The sequence below is a fragment of the Nannobrachium achirus genome (genome assembly GCF_963921795.1).
Source record: "Nannobrachium achirus genome assembly, chromosome: 18".
In the NCBI taxonomy this organism is placed as follows: domain Eukaryota; kingdom Metazoa; phylum Chordata; class Actinopteri; order Myctophiformes; family Myctophidae; genus Nannobrachium; species Nannobrachium achirus.
The window spans coordinates 41,450,613-41,465,902 of record NC_137825.1 but is presented as its reverse complement, the minus strand read 5'-3'; the positions used below and the strand labels follow the sequence as shown (position 1 = coordinate 41,465,902).

At 43.9% G+C, this 15,290-nt stretch overlaps 1 protein-coding gene across 1 annotated transcript; it reads left to right on the top strand.

Annotated features, from left to right (window-relative positions):
- Positions 1-4,735: 4,735 nt before the first annotated feature.
- On the top strand, positions 4,736-7,912 carry LOC308303107 (protein diaphanous homolog 1-like; the record flags this gene model as incomplete). The annotated part of the gene is made up of 1 exon (XM_080747430.1): positions 4,736-7,912. The coding sequence occupies one exon, from the start codon at positions 4,736-4,738 to the stop codon at positions 7,910-7,912; it is 3,177 nt and encodes a 1,058-aa protein (XP_080603556.1).
- Between the last annotated feature and the right edge of the window lie 7,378 nt (positions 7,913-15,290).

Below are 15,290 nucleotides of genomic sequence, written 5' to 3'. Positions count from 1 at the left end.
TGGAAATCAATGGAAATGCTCACAAGTGTTGTGCTTAAGGTGAGTCAATGATAAGGGGAACAACCGTAGAAACCGTAGAAAAACGTATTATCAACTTGAGTGTCAACACTGTCAACATGTTTATCAGTTAAAAATAAATCTAGTACATTATTTTAGTTGAGTGACATGTCACAAATCACTTTTTTAACAAAGATGACTTTGGAAATGCATACCCCTATTAAGACTTACAGTACCTATAGGAATGAACCAACAGGGCACAGACTATGCTGGCTGTTCTGGTAATCAACCAGTGTTGATTTTGTCGACTAAAACTATGACGAAAAATGTTCGCCGACTGCGTTTTTTTCACTGATGAAAACTAAATAAAAACGAAATGAAAAACTAAGCTGTGATGACTAAAACTAAGACTAAATATATTGACAATTTAGTCAATAAAATAAAAACTAGACTAAAACGTTAGGGAGGGACTATAATGGAGAAGAGAGTCATTTTATATTTGGTTGCTCTCAGGTGTTGCGTGCTGAACATAGCAGATCTACAAGCTCACAACGTGTCACGCTGCGACGCGTTGTGAGCTTGTAGATCTGCTATTTTCAGCACACAACCAAGTGTAAAATCAATCATTACGATGCCATCAAGGCCTGCCAAAATACATTTTAGTCAACTAAATCAACTGTAAATTTAGTCAAAAACAACACAGACGGATAGTCATTGCAAAAGCATTCAGTAGTGAGTAGAAGTGACCAATCCATTCAAATTCCATTCAAAGTTGATATGATGTGACAGAACTCACTTGGTCTCCAGGCCTGGATCCTAAACATCGATGAAGACAAAGTCTCATAGTTTGTGTCTGGGGAACAGGCAAATGAAACAAGCCACAATCATCATTCATGAGATTCGGGACTTGGTGTAAACTATGCTAATGTCCTTTGGTAGCCTCCATGTAAATCCCACACCATGTGGGGTTGTTTCAGTTTGTGTCTGCTTACATGCTTGCATGCACACGTCAGTCACACACATACACACGCCTATGTATACACGCACGCACGCACACACACACACACACACACACACACACACGCACAAACACTCTTATCTGAATTTCCGTGAGGGGATCAATAAGGCTTTATCTTTAATATCTTATCTTATCTTTAGACTCAGAAACCAATTCCATCATTAATTCTCCATTGCTTCAATGCTCAACACAGACACACTCAAACACACACAAAATCCCCACCTCCACTTCTCACCCACAAACACACCCACAAACCCTCACTTCATGCACCCACATACTTACACATGCACACGTGTTGTCATTCTCACTGACACATCATCCTCTCCAGGCAGTACAGTGCCTCCCCTGTCAGCCAGAATTATAATTATGTACAGTGGTGTCGCACACCGAAAATAGCCAATCTATAAGCTCACAATGCCTCACGAATGCGACACGTTGTGATCTTATAGATCTGCAATTTTTCGCACGACACGCCTTACGCAATATACCCCCAAACCTCCAGACTGCCAGCTCTGAATTATTCATCTAATATGTTCTTTGACAAACCCAGCCGCTGTGCTAGTTCAACAACGTTACAGGGACAATTTGTTTATCTCTCTCTCTCTCTTCCCCTTCTCTCCTCCTGTTTTCTGTTATCTCATCCACTTTTTTTGTGTATATCCCAACTAGTCTTTTCCTCCCCACCCTCCCTCACTATTTCCTCCTCTCCTTCCCCATCTCCCTCTGAATACTTTCTCTTTCTCTCACCCCCGCTCGGGCTTTCGTTCTTTTCTATCTATTTTTCTCTATTTCTTTTCTATCTTTGTATGTCTCCCAACACCATCTTTACTGCCGTTGACTGTCAGAGTGATTTACCAAAATGGATATAACAGGCAAGGAGTTTGTTCATGCCCTCTTATAAGAGCCATACATTTGCTTTAATGCTGTTTTCATCTATCATTTCATTTCTCTCCAGTCCCCCCCCCTTCCACCCCCTTTGCGCTTTTTCATCCATGCAGTTGTCTTAATCATGAGGAAGGGTTCGCTTTAACTACGTATCTCCTTATCTTTCTTTCTTTGAGCTTGTTGTTTTTGTCAGAACAGAAGCCCCAGAAAAGTAGGTCTCCTCGCTTTTTGCGGGGTAATCAGCTTCCCCTTTACGTAAACAAAGCAATTAACTGTGAGAGTGTTATTAGCATTGCACAGAGGCTCACTGACTTGTTTGAATGACCCCGCTCCATGACAACATCCTTCCTTCTCATCTATATTTCAGTAGACCGATGCTGTAGCGTAATAAGCTCAATTTGTGAATACAGTTTGTGACATTTTTGCCATTTCCAAAAGGCTGAGTCACATACAACTGAGGTTGCACCTAACCTTGTTCCAGGCTTTCTCACAGGCGAAAGCCTGGAAAAAGGTAGGGAGCTAATATTACCCATCCGGTGTACTCATCATTAGGCATCATTCATGAAAAAAAAAAAAAAAAACACTTGTACAAGTGTTTTGATGAACATAGGCTGATCTCGGACCTCATGTGGCCAGCCTGTGACGTCAGTCATCTATGATGTCATTCTATGACATATTTATGACAAATGATTCCAAATTTGGTCATGATTGCAGCCTGATCAGAGCCCCTTTGACTTCCATTATCTTACAATAAATGCGAGAAATCTCTGTGAGTATGTGTGTGATACAGAGATATCCATATATGGGCATAAAAGGACACAGACAGACAGACACAGAGATCTCCATATACAGGCATAAAAGGGACACAGACAGACAGATACAGAGATCTCCATATATGGGCATAAAATGGCCACAGACAGACAGATGGTCAAAATGCGTCCAATAACAACAGGTATAATGGGGAATGCATTAAAGGGTGGGGCATTCATTCCTATTTACATCGTTCCCGAGTAGGCTGGTCCCCGACTAGACGCACTGCCGCCCGAAGGGCATCACGTACGCCACATGAGTCAGCTGACTCATGGGCACAAAAGGGACACAGTCAGAGGCACAGACAGATACAGATATCTCCATAATGGGCATAAAGCGACACAGACAGACAGTTACAAGGGACACAGACAGACAGATATAGATATCTCCATAATGGGCATAAAGCGACACAGACAGACAGATATAGAGATCTCCATATATGGGCATACACGGACACAGGCGAACGGGTCATATGACAACAGGTATAATGGGGTTTGCATTAAAGGGTGGGGCATTCATTCTCTATTTACATCGTTCCCGAGTAGGCCGGTCCCCGACTAGACGCTCTGCGGGCGGCCGAGCTTCTAGTATATACAATTTCAGTTAAAATATCTTTATGCCCATATATGGTGTTTCATGTTGGAGTGCCCGTTGGGCAGGTCTTTATGCCCATACATGGTGTTCCATGTCCAGGCTAGTCTGTGATGTCAGTACTATGTCAGCATGCTCATCTCCAAATTTGGGCATGCGGCTGTTACCATGGTGGCAAAACTGTTTAGTATCAGTGATGTCAGCATGCTCATCTCCAAATTTGGGCATTGTTTCAGCATGCGGCTGTTACCATGGTGGTGACAATGTTTAGTATCAGTGATGTCAGCATGCAGACAGACGGTCAGACAGCGGACAGACATTCGGTAAATTAATTGCGACCGTAGGTCACAGTTAACTATGAACACCGTCACATCTTGTCCGTATATCTGTATCTTCCCGTAACACCTCAATGTCTATAGCTACTGACCTGTTGTGACATCACATCGTTGTGATTTCACATCGTTGTGACATCACATTGTTGTGCCATCACCTCATCAAAGATCAAACCCTGGATATACAGTACATACATGGAGACGACTGGATCATCACCTAGATCTCCATATATGGAGCTGACCTCTACATCTGTTTCCCAGATGATGCCCTGTTAGGGCAACCACACTAATAGAATCCCTTTTATGCCCATTAAATAACTTAATTTTCAGTTTTCAGTTAAGCCCATATCTGGGAATTCCCACACAATAGAATCCTCTTTATGCCATCAATATTACATAATTATCTGGGAATGCTCATGTATGGACATATTGTGTCAGTTTAACCAGTGTGAAGGTTGGGTGATTTAACTTAAGTTTCAGTTTTCAGTTAAGCCCATATCTGGGAATGCCCATATATGGACATATTGTGTCAGTTTAACCAGTGTGGGTAACGCGACACGAGTCACACTTGCAAATTAATTACATCTTTGTCCCTTTTATGCCCATATATGGAGATCCCTGTCCCGATGTCATCAATATTAAGCGCATATCTGGGAATGCCCATATTTGGTAATGCCCATATATGGGCATGTTCTGACATCACATTGTTGACTGTCAAACTCTGACATCACTGTGACTCAGACTTTATTAGAAGGGTATAAATGATGCGCTGACTCAGAGTCATATATGGAGTCATATATGGAGCTGGCCAGTACCTGTATTCACGGACTCTATAAATGGATATATCTGACATGTTCTGACAGTTGGCCCTGAAACTTCTAGCTTATACCCAGGCCTAAGATAAATAGCTAGTCTACTCTCTAGTGAAAATCTAATCTTGGGCAAAGTACAACCAGTGACAGTGCAGTGAATTCAAATAATGGAGCCATACTGTGGAAGTGTAAGCTCAGCTACTGTTCCCAGGATCAGCTACTGTTCCAGGGAACAGCTACTGTTCCCTGGAGTCACAAGAAAAAAGCTTGAGCGTTTCACCATTGTGGGGATGAAGGACAAGATGATGGGTTCTGTACCACTCCTCAACGACCACACAGACGATTGCATCCTGGAGCTGTTTGAACAGATGCTGGTGGACATGAACTTGAACGAGGAGAAGCAGCAGCCCCTGCAAGCTAAAGACATCGCCATTAAGCGAGAGATGGTCTCCCGGTACCTGTACACCTCCAAGGCTGGTCAGAACCAGAAGGGGGGCACCAAGTCAGCCATGGTGTACATCCAGGAGTTGAAGTCCGATATCAGAGACAAACAGCTGCTGGGCTGTCTGGAGTCACTACGAGTATCACTCAGTAACAACCCTGTCAACTGGGTGCAAGGTTTTGGAGATGAGGGCCTTGCCCTGCTGCTCAGCCTACTGAGAAGACTGCAGGAGGAACGAGTTGAGTACCCTAACATTGGAGTAAAGTGTCAACATGAGATCCTCCGTTGTCTTAAGGCGTTCATGAATAATAAGTATGGACTGAAATCCATGCTGGATTCAGCTGAGGGGATCCCTTTGCTGGTGCGAGCCATCAACCCCAGGATACCCGCCATGATGTTGGACGCCGTCAAGCTGCTCTCCGCCATCTCCATCTTAGATCACTCAGATGACCTTCATGAACGTGTTCTGGAGGCCTTAACAGTGGAGGCAGTGAAACAGAACATTGAGAGGTTTCAGCCTCTTCTGACAGGCATGAACAAACCAAACATTGCTCTAAAGGTTGGCTGCATTACGCTCATCAATGCTCTGATCAGTCGAGGAGAGACAGACTTCAGGATCCACATCCGCTCTGAACTGATGAGATTGGGACTCAAAGACCAGCTGACGGATGAGGTGAGGATGATTGAGGACGACGAGCTGAGGGTGCAGCTCAATGTGTTTCATGAGCAGGCAGAGCAGGACTCTGAAGAACTCAAAGCACGCCTGAACGACATACAGTTTGAGATGGATGATGTGAGGGAGGTATTTGAAGTCCTCCTCAACACAGTGAAGGACTCAAATGCCAAAGGTTACTTCCTCTCCTTGCTACAGCACCTGCTGCTGATCCGCAATGATTATCTGGCTAGGCCTCAGTACTACAAGTTGATGGATGAGTGTATTGGTCAGATTGTGCTTCAGAGAAATGGTGCCGACCCAGACTTTAAGTGCCGCAAACTCAGCCTGGAAATTGAGGGCTTGATAGACAACATGGTGAATCAAACCAAGGTGGAGTCCAGTGAGGCTAAGGCCAGGGAACTGGAGAAGAAGCTGGAGTCTAGCGAGTCCAAGGCCAGGGAACTGGAGAAGAAGCTGGATGCGGAGCTGACGGCACGCCACGAGCTGGAGGTAGAGTGGAAGAAGCCGAAGGGAGACTATGAGCAAAATCTGATGAAGGTCAGCCAGGAGAAGGAACAGCTGGATAAAGATCTAGAAGAGGCCAAGACTATAATTTTCACCGTTAATATTCCTGTGCCAACCTGCGGGGCACAAATGGGTGTTCCTCCCCCACCACCTCTACCAGGCCAAGTGGTGAACACACCTCCCCCACCACCACCACCACCACCCTTACCCGGGCATTATTGTTTCTTTCCACCACCTCCGCCCTTGCCAGGCATGCCGGGGCCACAACCTCTTCCGCTCCCTGGCATGCTAGGACCCCCACCCCCTCCGCCCTTACCTGGGATGGGACTTCCGGGCCCTCCACCACCTCCTCCGCCTGGCATGAGTGCCTGGACAGCCCCTGCTCCCCTGCCACTCCCCTTCGGCCTCAAGGCTAAGAAGGAGTACAAGCCTGAGGTGCAGCTGAAGAGAGCCAACTGGAGCAAGATTGGACCAGAGGATCTATCAGAGAAGAGCTTTTGGACCAGCGTCAAAGAGGAGCAGTTTGAAAACAACGAGCTCTTTGCCAAACTGACCGTTGCCTTCCCCTCGCAGACCAAGACCTCAAAAGCCAAAAAGGAGCAGAGTGGTGGAGAGGACAAGGAATATACACTGAAGAAAGTAAAGGCGTTAAAGGTGCTGGACTCCAAGTCTTCCCAGAATCTCTCTATATTCCTGGGTTCATTACGTACTCTCTATGAAGAAATCAAAACTTTCATCCTGGAGGTCAATGAGGAGGTTCTGACTGAGTCCATACTGCAGAACCTGATCAAATATCTACCGAAACAGGAACAGCTGAGTGTGCTGGCGGAGATGAAGGATCAGTATGACGACCTCGCGGAGGCCGAACAGTTTGGAGTGGTCATGTCCAGTGTGAAGTGTCTGAAGCCCCGCCTCCAGGCCATCCTGTTCAAGCTGCAGTTTGACGAGCAGCTGGACAACCTCAAGTCAAATGTGGTGTCCGTGACAGCGGCCTGCGAAGAGCTGAGGAAGAGCCATAACTTTTCCCAGCTGCTGCAGATCATCCTGCTGTTGGGAAACTACATGAACGCCGGCTCCCGCAATGCCAAGGCTTTCGGGTTCGCCATGTCCTACCTTTGTAAGCTGCACGACACCAAGTCAGCTGACCAGAAGCAGACGCTGCTCCACTTCCTGGCAGATGTTTGTCTGGAACAGTACCCTGATGTCATGAGCTTCCCAGAGGAGCTGATCCACGTGGAGAAGGCCAGCAGAGTGTCGGCAGAGATGCTTCAGAAGAACCTGTACCAGATGGGATGTCAGATCAAGAACGTGGAGAAAGACCTGGAAACCTTTCCTCCTTCGCAGAGTGACAGGGACCTGTTCGTGGAGAAGATGTCCAGCTTCGTGGGCAGCGCCTGTGAGCAGTACGAGAAGCTGGAGCTGATGCATAAAAACATGGAGAAGAAGTACAGTGACCTGGGAGTGTACTTTGTCTTTGACCCACAGAAGATCTCTGTTGAGGAGTTCTTTGGAGACCTCAACACTTTCAAGAACAGGTTTCAGCAGGCTGTGATGGAGAATCAGAAGAGAAGGGAGTCTCAGGAGAAGATCAGGAGAGACAAGCTGGCCAGAGAGAAGTTTCAAAAGGAGAAGGTGCAGAAACTCAAGAAGAGTCAGCTCCTTAATGCCAATGTAGAGGGTGCTGAAATTGGTATCTTGGATGACCTCTTTGAGACGCTGCAGTCTGGCGCTTTTTTCAGGACGAAGCCCAACCACCAAGAAGCTGGTCATGCAGTGACCAACATGCTGGCCAAAGAGTTCATGCCCAGTTACATCCACCAAGATATAAATGGAGGAGGAGCCTAAATTAGAAGGGGTGGAGTCATTTGAGGACATCCAGTCTCTGTCCTGGGAGCCAATATGAATCTGAGTCAATGTACAACGGCAACTTATCTGTTCCACCAAATTCACCAATTCTTATGTAACTAGAAGCTCGGCCGCCCTAGCAACCTGGCCAACTCGGGAACGATGTAAATAGGGGATTAATGCCCCGCCCTTTAATGCAAATCCCATTATACCTGTTGTCATAGGATCCGTTTTGACCATCTGTTTGCCTGTGTCTATTTATGCCCATAATGGAGTTATCTGTCTGTCTGCGTCCATTTTATGCCCATATATGGAGATCTCTGTAGGACCCGTTTTGACCATCTGTTTGCCTGTGTCCATTTATGCCCATATATGGAGTTATCTGTTGGTCTGCATCCCATATATGGAGATCTCTGTATCTGTCTGTCGGGTGGCCGAGCGTCTAATCGGGGCTCGGCCTACTCAGTCAGGAACGATGTAAATAGGGAATGAATGCCCACCTTTTAACGCAAATCCCATTATACCGTTTTGACCATCTGTTTGCCTGTGTCCATTTATGCCCATATATGGAGATTTATACCTGTTGTCATAAGACCCGTTTTGACCATATGTTTGCCTTTGTCCATTTATGCCCATATATGGAGATATCTGTATCTGTCTGACTGCGTCCATTTTATGCCCATATATGGAGATCTCTGTATCTGTCTGTCTGTTTCCTTTTATGCCCATATATGGAGATCTCTGTATCTGTCTGTATGTGTCCTTTTATGTCCATATATGAATATCTGATGCTTTTTGTTTGTTTCTTCTTTAAGCAGAATACGCATATGTCAGCAGCTAGATCTGTGACATCAGAACACGTCATACTGATGTATGCCCATATATGGAGATCTCTGTATATGTCTGTCGGGCGACCGAGTGTCTAGTCGGGGACCGGGCTACTCGGGAACGATGTAAATAGGGAATGAATGCCCCACCCTTTAATGCAAACTCCATTATACCTGCTGTTGTAGATCTGTGACATCAGAACACGTCATGGCATTTCTTTTGTTGAGTCATGTGGCGTACGTGATGTCAGAATCTTGTATGAAGTGATGTCACAATGTGTCAGCGCTTGCGCCTGTTTCCTCCGAAACAGCCTGATGTCAACAATCAGCTCTGCATACAGTGATTCGGGTCGAGGCCGGGCATGGCACTCCGCGCCGCGGCAGGGAACGCGCGTGCAGCCGGTGAGACGAACGGTTCTCGAGATACGTGGATTACATCTACGGATACACGCACGCACGCTCACAGAGATTTGTCGCATTTATTGTAAGATAATGGGAACTTTTCTTCAAAACATTTAAATGTCAGAAATTACACACCAGTAATAAGGAGGTGCTGGCAACGGGATATACAGTATAACTGTAGAAAAGAACTGGAGGTTGCACAACTTGCAGCCACAATTCAATAAACTTTATTTTTAAATTACCGTAATAAAAAAATAAAGTGTATTGCATCGTGGCTGCGAATTGTGCTACCTCCAGTTCTTTTCTACAGAAATTACATATTGACATGAATTCAACATAGTATTAACCAGTAAGACGCCCTAAGGGTGCAGGACGGAATTCGCACAGTACGGAATTCATTTGCAAGTGTGATTCGAGTGACGGTTGGTTGTTTAAGTTGGATAAAATGTGAACAAAATATTTTCTCAAATATGGATTTGACTGACGTCTGACATCATACAGTAGATGTCTTATGTTATAGACCACATGAGACTCACACAATATGTCCATATATGGGCATTCCAAGCTATGGGCTTGATATTGATGACATCAGAGATCTCCACATATGAGCAGGTCAGCGCTATAGATAACTACCTGTGCGAAGTGCAGTGCAAACATGACACATATGCATATCTCCTTGTATGGGCCGTTCTGTCCGTGACGTGGCGTCAGTTACTTTATGTGTATGAGCATGGATCTCTATACGTGCGCATACATACATTTTGGCTGACACACACAAAGTGAAACGTAGGAGCAGCTGGGAACTGCTCAAAATAATCTTTTTGTCTTTCTCTGTCTTTCTATTGGGGAATCCAAATACTTGTGATTGGGGTGTTCATTTAAGACTGGCTATACTATGATGCAGTATGACCACTTTTACATTGTATGTTAAGTTATACGAGTTAAAAAAGGATCTCAATGTAAATAAGCCATGTGCTTTCCTGAGCGTATCCTTTTAGTTGACCTTGTACCAGTGAACTGTACTGTCATGAAACAAGTGCCAATCAAAGAAAGAAGTGCCAATCAATATGGTCTTGTCATCTCAGCCTGTTCTGCCCAATTATTATTTGAATTCAGCTGTTGTGTGGACCACTAAAACACCAGTGTGTGGGGGGGTGCCCGGTCCAGGTGCTTGGTGTAGCCTGACAGCATGTTTGAGTCCCGATCCCGACCAACTTTGCTGCGTGTCACTCCCCATCTCTCTCCCCATTCCCTGTCAGTCTACTGTCCTATCAATAAAGGCATAAAAGCACCAAAATATATCTTAAAAACCCATTTAAGCCTAAGTCCGATTTGAAAAAAGCCTTAAAGGAAAACATATTACTCAGCCTATCAGCTTGAAACAAAATTCCAAAACTATTTGATAGCTTAAACCTTTGGCTTTTCATAGAACATTTTCAAGTTCCTGGCCTGAGGGGATAATACACAAATGTGTACCCGTCCATAATGGGAAAAAAAATAAAAACACCAGTGTGAATGTGTTTTGTACTCAAAATGTATAATATATAAACCAAGAAGGAAATGTATTCTCCCGGGTGCACATTGATAATTGAGTTAGTTGTAGTAGTTTGACCATTAGATATAAACTTAATGGTTTACTTGGTTGCCCCAAGTCTCCCAGGGGTCAATACATTTTGGAAAAGAAGAAAAGGTCCGCACACTGTCTATAAGCTCCCCAGAAATTTATTAATAGAGCGGGATTTCTGGGGAGCTTATAGACAGTGTGCGGACCTTTTCTTCTTTTCCAGTATTATTTTTTTGGTCCAGCACCCGTCGCAGTCCTTTTTGGATGTGCGTGTATCTACAGACCGCTATCAATACATTTTGCCCATGTATGGAGATCCCTGATGATCATTATAGCACCAACTTCATAGACTGGCCTCCAAGGTCTATGATAATGGGTGCATAAGTGGAGGGGCATGTTTTTTCCACATATACATTTTATTTTCCCTGACATCCTCAGTGTCAGTGAATTCAACATTCGAACATGTATATTTTATTCCTACCAACAACACAAACCAGCATAGCCATTCAACTGAGAACTCTACAGCCCTAAGGCGAATGTTTTTCTTTTTGCACTTCTAACCCTTGCATGGAGAGCCTTGTCATCAATTTGTGATTGAAAATCCTCTGTAATGCTCTGTTAAGGCCAAGGGGTGGATTCGCTTCAAACTACTGTTGTGGGGCCACCCCTCACACACTTCACAAAGTTTCTATTTTTATGTATTTATTATTAAATAATCGTTGTGTTCACATATCATGCATTTCCCCTGTGAGGTGTCCTCAGAATCAGTTTTATCCTCCTCTCTAAGGGTAGATTCATACCCTTAACTCAGTAGACTGTGTGATAGGGGGGGTGAAGTTGCAACATTCTTGCATCTTTTATTAATGCGTTTGCGTTCACACTGCGCTTTGTCAACCGCAGCAAGGAATCACAGTAGTTCACCAATATCGTGTTTCCCCCTGGATCTGAGCCAGCTCAGCCTTAGATATGAGAGAAACACCTGTGCGCTTCTCCCCGTCTTTACAAATTCTTCAACCCACAATGCCATGTTTTTGTTCATTTCCTGCATTTGACGCGGTTTGCATTCACACCAACAGTGAACCGCATTCTGGTGTGCTTGGACGCGGACGCGGAAATCAGCGGCTCTTGCTGAGTTTTATTGGGGATTAGAAATTGTTTGTTTGATCTGCAACAGAATACGCATGAGCCTTCACACCAGCCCAAATGAAGCGCTCTTTCCGACAATACGCTCCAGGATTTGTTTTAATGGCAGTAAAACATCCTGGTGTGAATGCCACCTAAGTTTAGGTCGGCAAAACTACTGTTTTGTTTGATGACTAAGCAGTTTGTACACAAGACTCGGGTTTGTATGTCACGCATAGTTATAGATCAAACAAATTATGCCCATATATGAAGTTCCCTGCTTTACTCTGATTTACACCCTACCTTCCCCGAAAACGTTAATATTAAGTCCATAAATGTATATGGATATATAATAATAAATAAAGGATAAAATAAATAAAATGTCCATATACAGTATGGGCATTCCCAGATGATGCCCTGTTATGGTACCACTGGCTTATGTATATTAATGACATATCTGGGAATGCCCATATTTGGTAATGCCCATATATGGGCATGTTCTGACAACATTGTTGACTATCTTGCAGGGGTCTCCATATATGGTGAGTACTGGGGCCTGGGCTTTGAGACACCTTGGACGCTTGACAGTCCACACCGTCACAAACCGTCCATTACTGGGCAGGTGTTTGTCCTTCATTATCATTTTTTCCCTAATCAAGACTTGCTGTTGTATGCATCCTGCGAGGATTCATATAGCCTACCGGTTGTTTTGGTCTTTGTTTTCCTGGCGTCCACTCCTCCAGTCCAGGATAGCCCCCCCCCCCCCCCCCCCCTGACAACTGACAAGATATGAATTTATTTTCACCTTGGCAGCCTGCAATGTGGCATGTGTGACCAAAACCATTGTCTTTCTTAGTTTGGTTTGTTTTTCTGTTTTTTTGTTTTGTTTTTTGGAGGGATGCCCACAGGGGCCCCCCTGGAGGTTCGCGGGGCTCGTCTTACTTGAAATGGTTGAAAAACAACTAAAATATGCCCCTGGCTCTGTTTTAGCATTACTGGCAGGCCTGTCCTTCAGTTTTTGTTTAGAATTGACAGATGAGCCTTAAAGAGTGGCTGTTAACTTTAGTAAGCTCCGAGCAGAGATGAAGGTAGAAGGCTCTGGCTCCGAGTAGCCACAGCCTTGCCTTGCAAGGCTTGCATACAAGAGCCTTGCCGGTTCACAGACTGAACCTCCCATTTGCCAAAACCCCTCCTGCTCTCAGCCTCCTCTCCTTTCCTATTGTAAGTCGTTTTGCCTCCCCTCCCCCCTCATGGAAGCAGTTAAATATCCCATATTTAGCCCTCGAGCCCGTCATCAATGTCAAGCTGCTCCCACTCATTTACATTTACAGCATCATCCACAATGACATGAAGATATATGGCTAAATGAACACTGTGACTCCCCTTCAATAGTGGCATCATGTCATCTTTTCACATGCGCTAACCTGCCACTCCGTGACCGTGTGGCGATACAGCATGTTTTCGGACCATTGATTAAATTTCATGTGCGATAAAACTGCAATAAATACGGAAGCAATGAGCTGGCAAGTTATTCCTGCCTCTCGTCTCAGCCGTAATGGCTTCGTCTTCATTTCTCACTCCCAACACGCTGAGCGGTCTCCCCAAAGAGCTTGAACCTGTGCTCCTCCTGTACAACCGCACAGCAATGACAGGCAGCATGGATGGACACATGAAGGGAGACTGCAATGCACTTGTGTTTGCAAAACATAGTGCTCTACTGCCCTCTGTGGGCGTGTTCAGGTCAGAGCATTGGTTTCAGCGTCCAGTCCAGACCCACCATTGGCAAATTGCCAATTTTGCATCGAGGTAATTCATGCCCAGATGTCCTAGTACAAAAGCATCTGTAAAATTGTCTATTTTGTCCAAAATGCAAAGAAAATATAGGCTATATTTGAAAAATGTTCTGAAGTAAAATAAAGTAAAGGCTACATTAGTGCTTCTCAAACTTTTTGGGTTTCAGTGATTTTCCTGATTGGTGAATATAAGTACCCCCTTTAATCGACAACAACATTTTGATTGGAAAATACTGACATCAAAAGTCATAAGACATAACTCGTACTTAATTTGGTTTAAAGCTTTACAGAGCAGCAAGTTCACATAAATGTCAATGTTTTATCATGAAACATAACAGTAAAATAAATGTTTACATTTTCCATTTTCTCTCAAGTATCCCTGTAGTACCTCTGCGTACCCCTATGGGGTACACTTAACCCCATTTGAGAAACACTGGGCTACATGATCATTATGCTTTAACATTCGACAAGGTCTAATATTTCTACAATTGCTACAATTATTATTATTATTGTGGGCTCGCTGAAATCGAGCACACGTATTATCTTCATTATTTATCTATCCATTTCTCCTCAAAATGACGTAAGACATCTATCATTCAAGTTCTCCTCGACACTACAAAGGCTGGGCCCTTAGCCAATGAGGTGCAGCCAAAGGGTAGATCTTTGTGCCCATACATGGTGTTACATGCAAGCCCACACTGTTTCGTAGGAACAGTTTTTTCTAGTTATTAGGCCTATTAATTATACATTTTGGACAAAATAGCCAATTTTACATTGAGGTGCCCAGGTGCCCCCATCAGTGCCCACCTATCACCCATTTTCACTTTTTCTAAATTTACTTTAATTTATTTTATTTTTTATTTTACAAAAAGTTCAAGGTTAAACAAACAGGGGTCAGGGGTGTCCCCTATGCTGTGGTGTGATCCGCATCTCTCCAACTCATAGTAAACAGAATAAATCCAGCCAGGAGAGATCCCTACGAAGCTTGTGTTCCAGTTCGATTTTTGTCTGCTTATTTAGGCTATTTGTGACCCTAACCCTAACCCTAACATACAGTATAAGTATAAGGTATTTCCAAAGCGACAATTAAACTTTAAAGCCTTTTTTTATTTCCTCTGGTCAAACATTGGTTAAATTGACAAATATTAGGCAGACATTGTGAAAATAGACGATCTACATGTAGATCATCTATTTTCAATGGAATAGATCGAGTCAAACTAAATATAATGCCAATTCCCACAATTCCAATTTTATTTGTGCAGAGGAGGGTCCCCAGTTCAAATATGATTATTGTGGGGGGGAGATATTGTGGTATCTCTCTCTCTCTCTCAGGCTGAAAATGTATTTTTTGGTTTTGCCAAAGAGCTGAATTGTTCTACATTTGTCATAAAAGGAAGGAAGGAATTACTTGCACACCACTGTCTCTTGGGTTTCAGTATTCTAAATATCGTTGCATATTATGTTGATTAGACATTCTTCCACACCACTAATACATGAATGAATATATGAAAATATGGTTAAAGATGCAGATGAGTTGTACCTTATCTGACTGGGACTCCTAACCTATCCTATCTGAGAAAAAAGGATGAGGATGAACCACATTCAAAGTAATCCTCACATTTTTTATAACCTCCAGGACAGCAGATGGCGCTAGATCTTTTATTTGACTT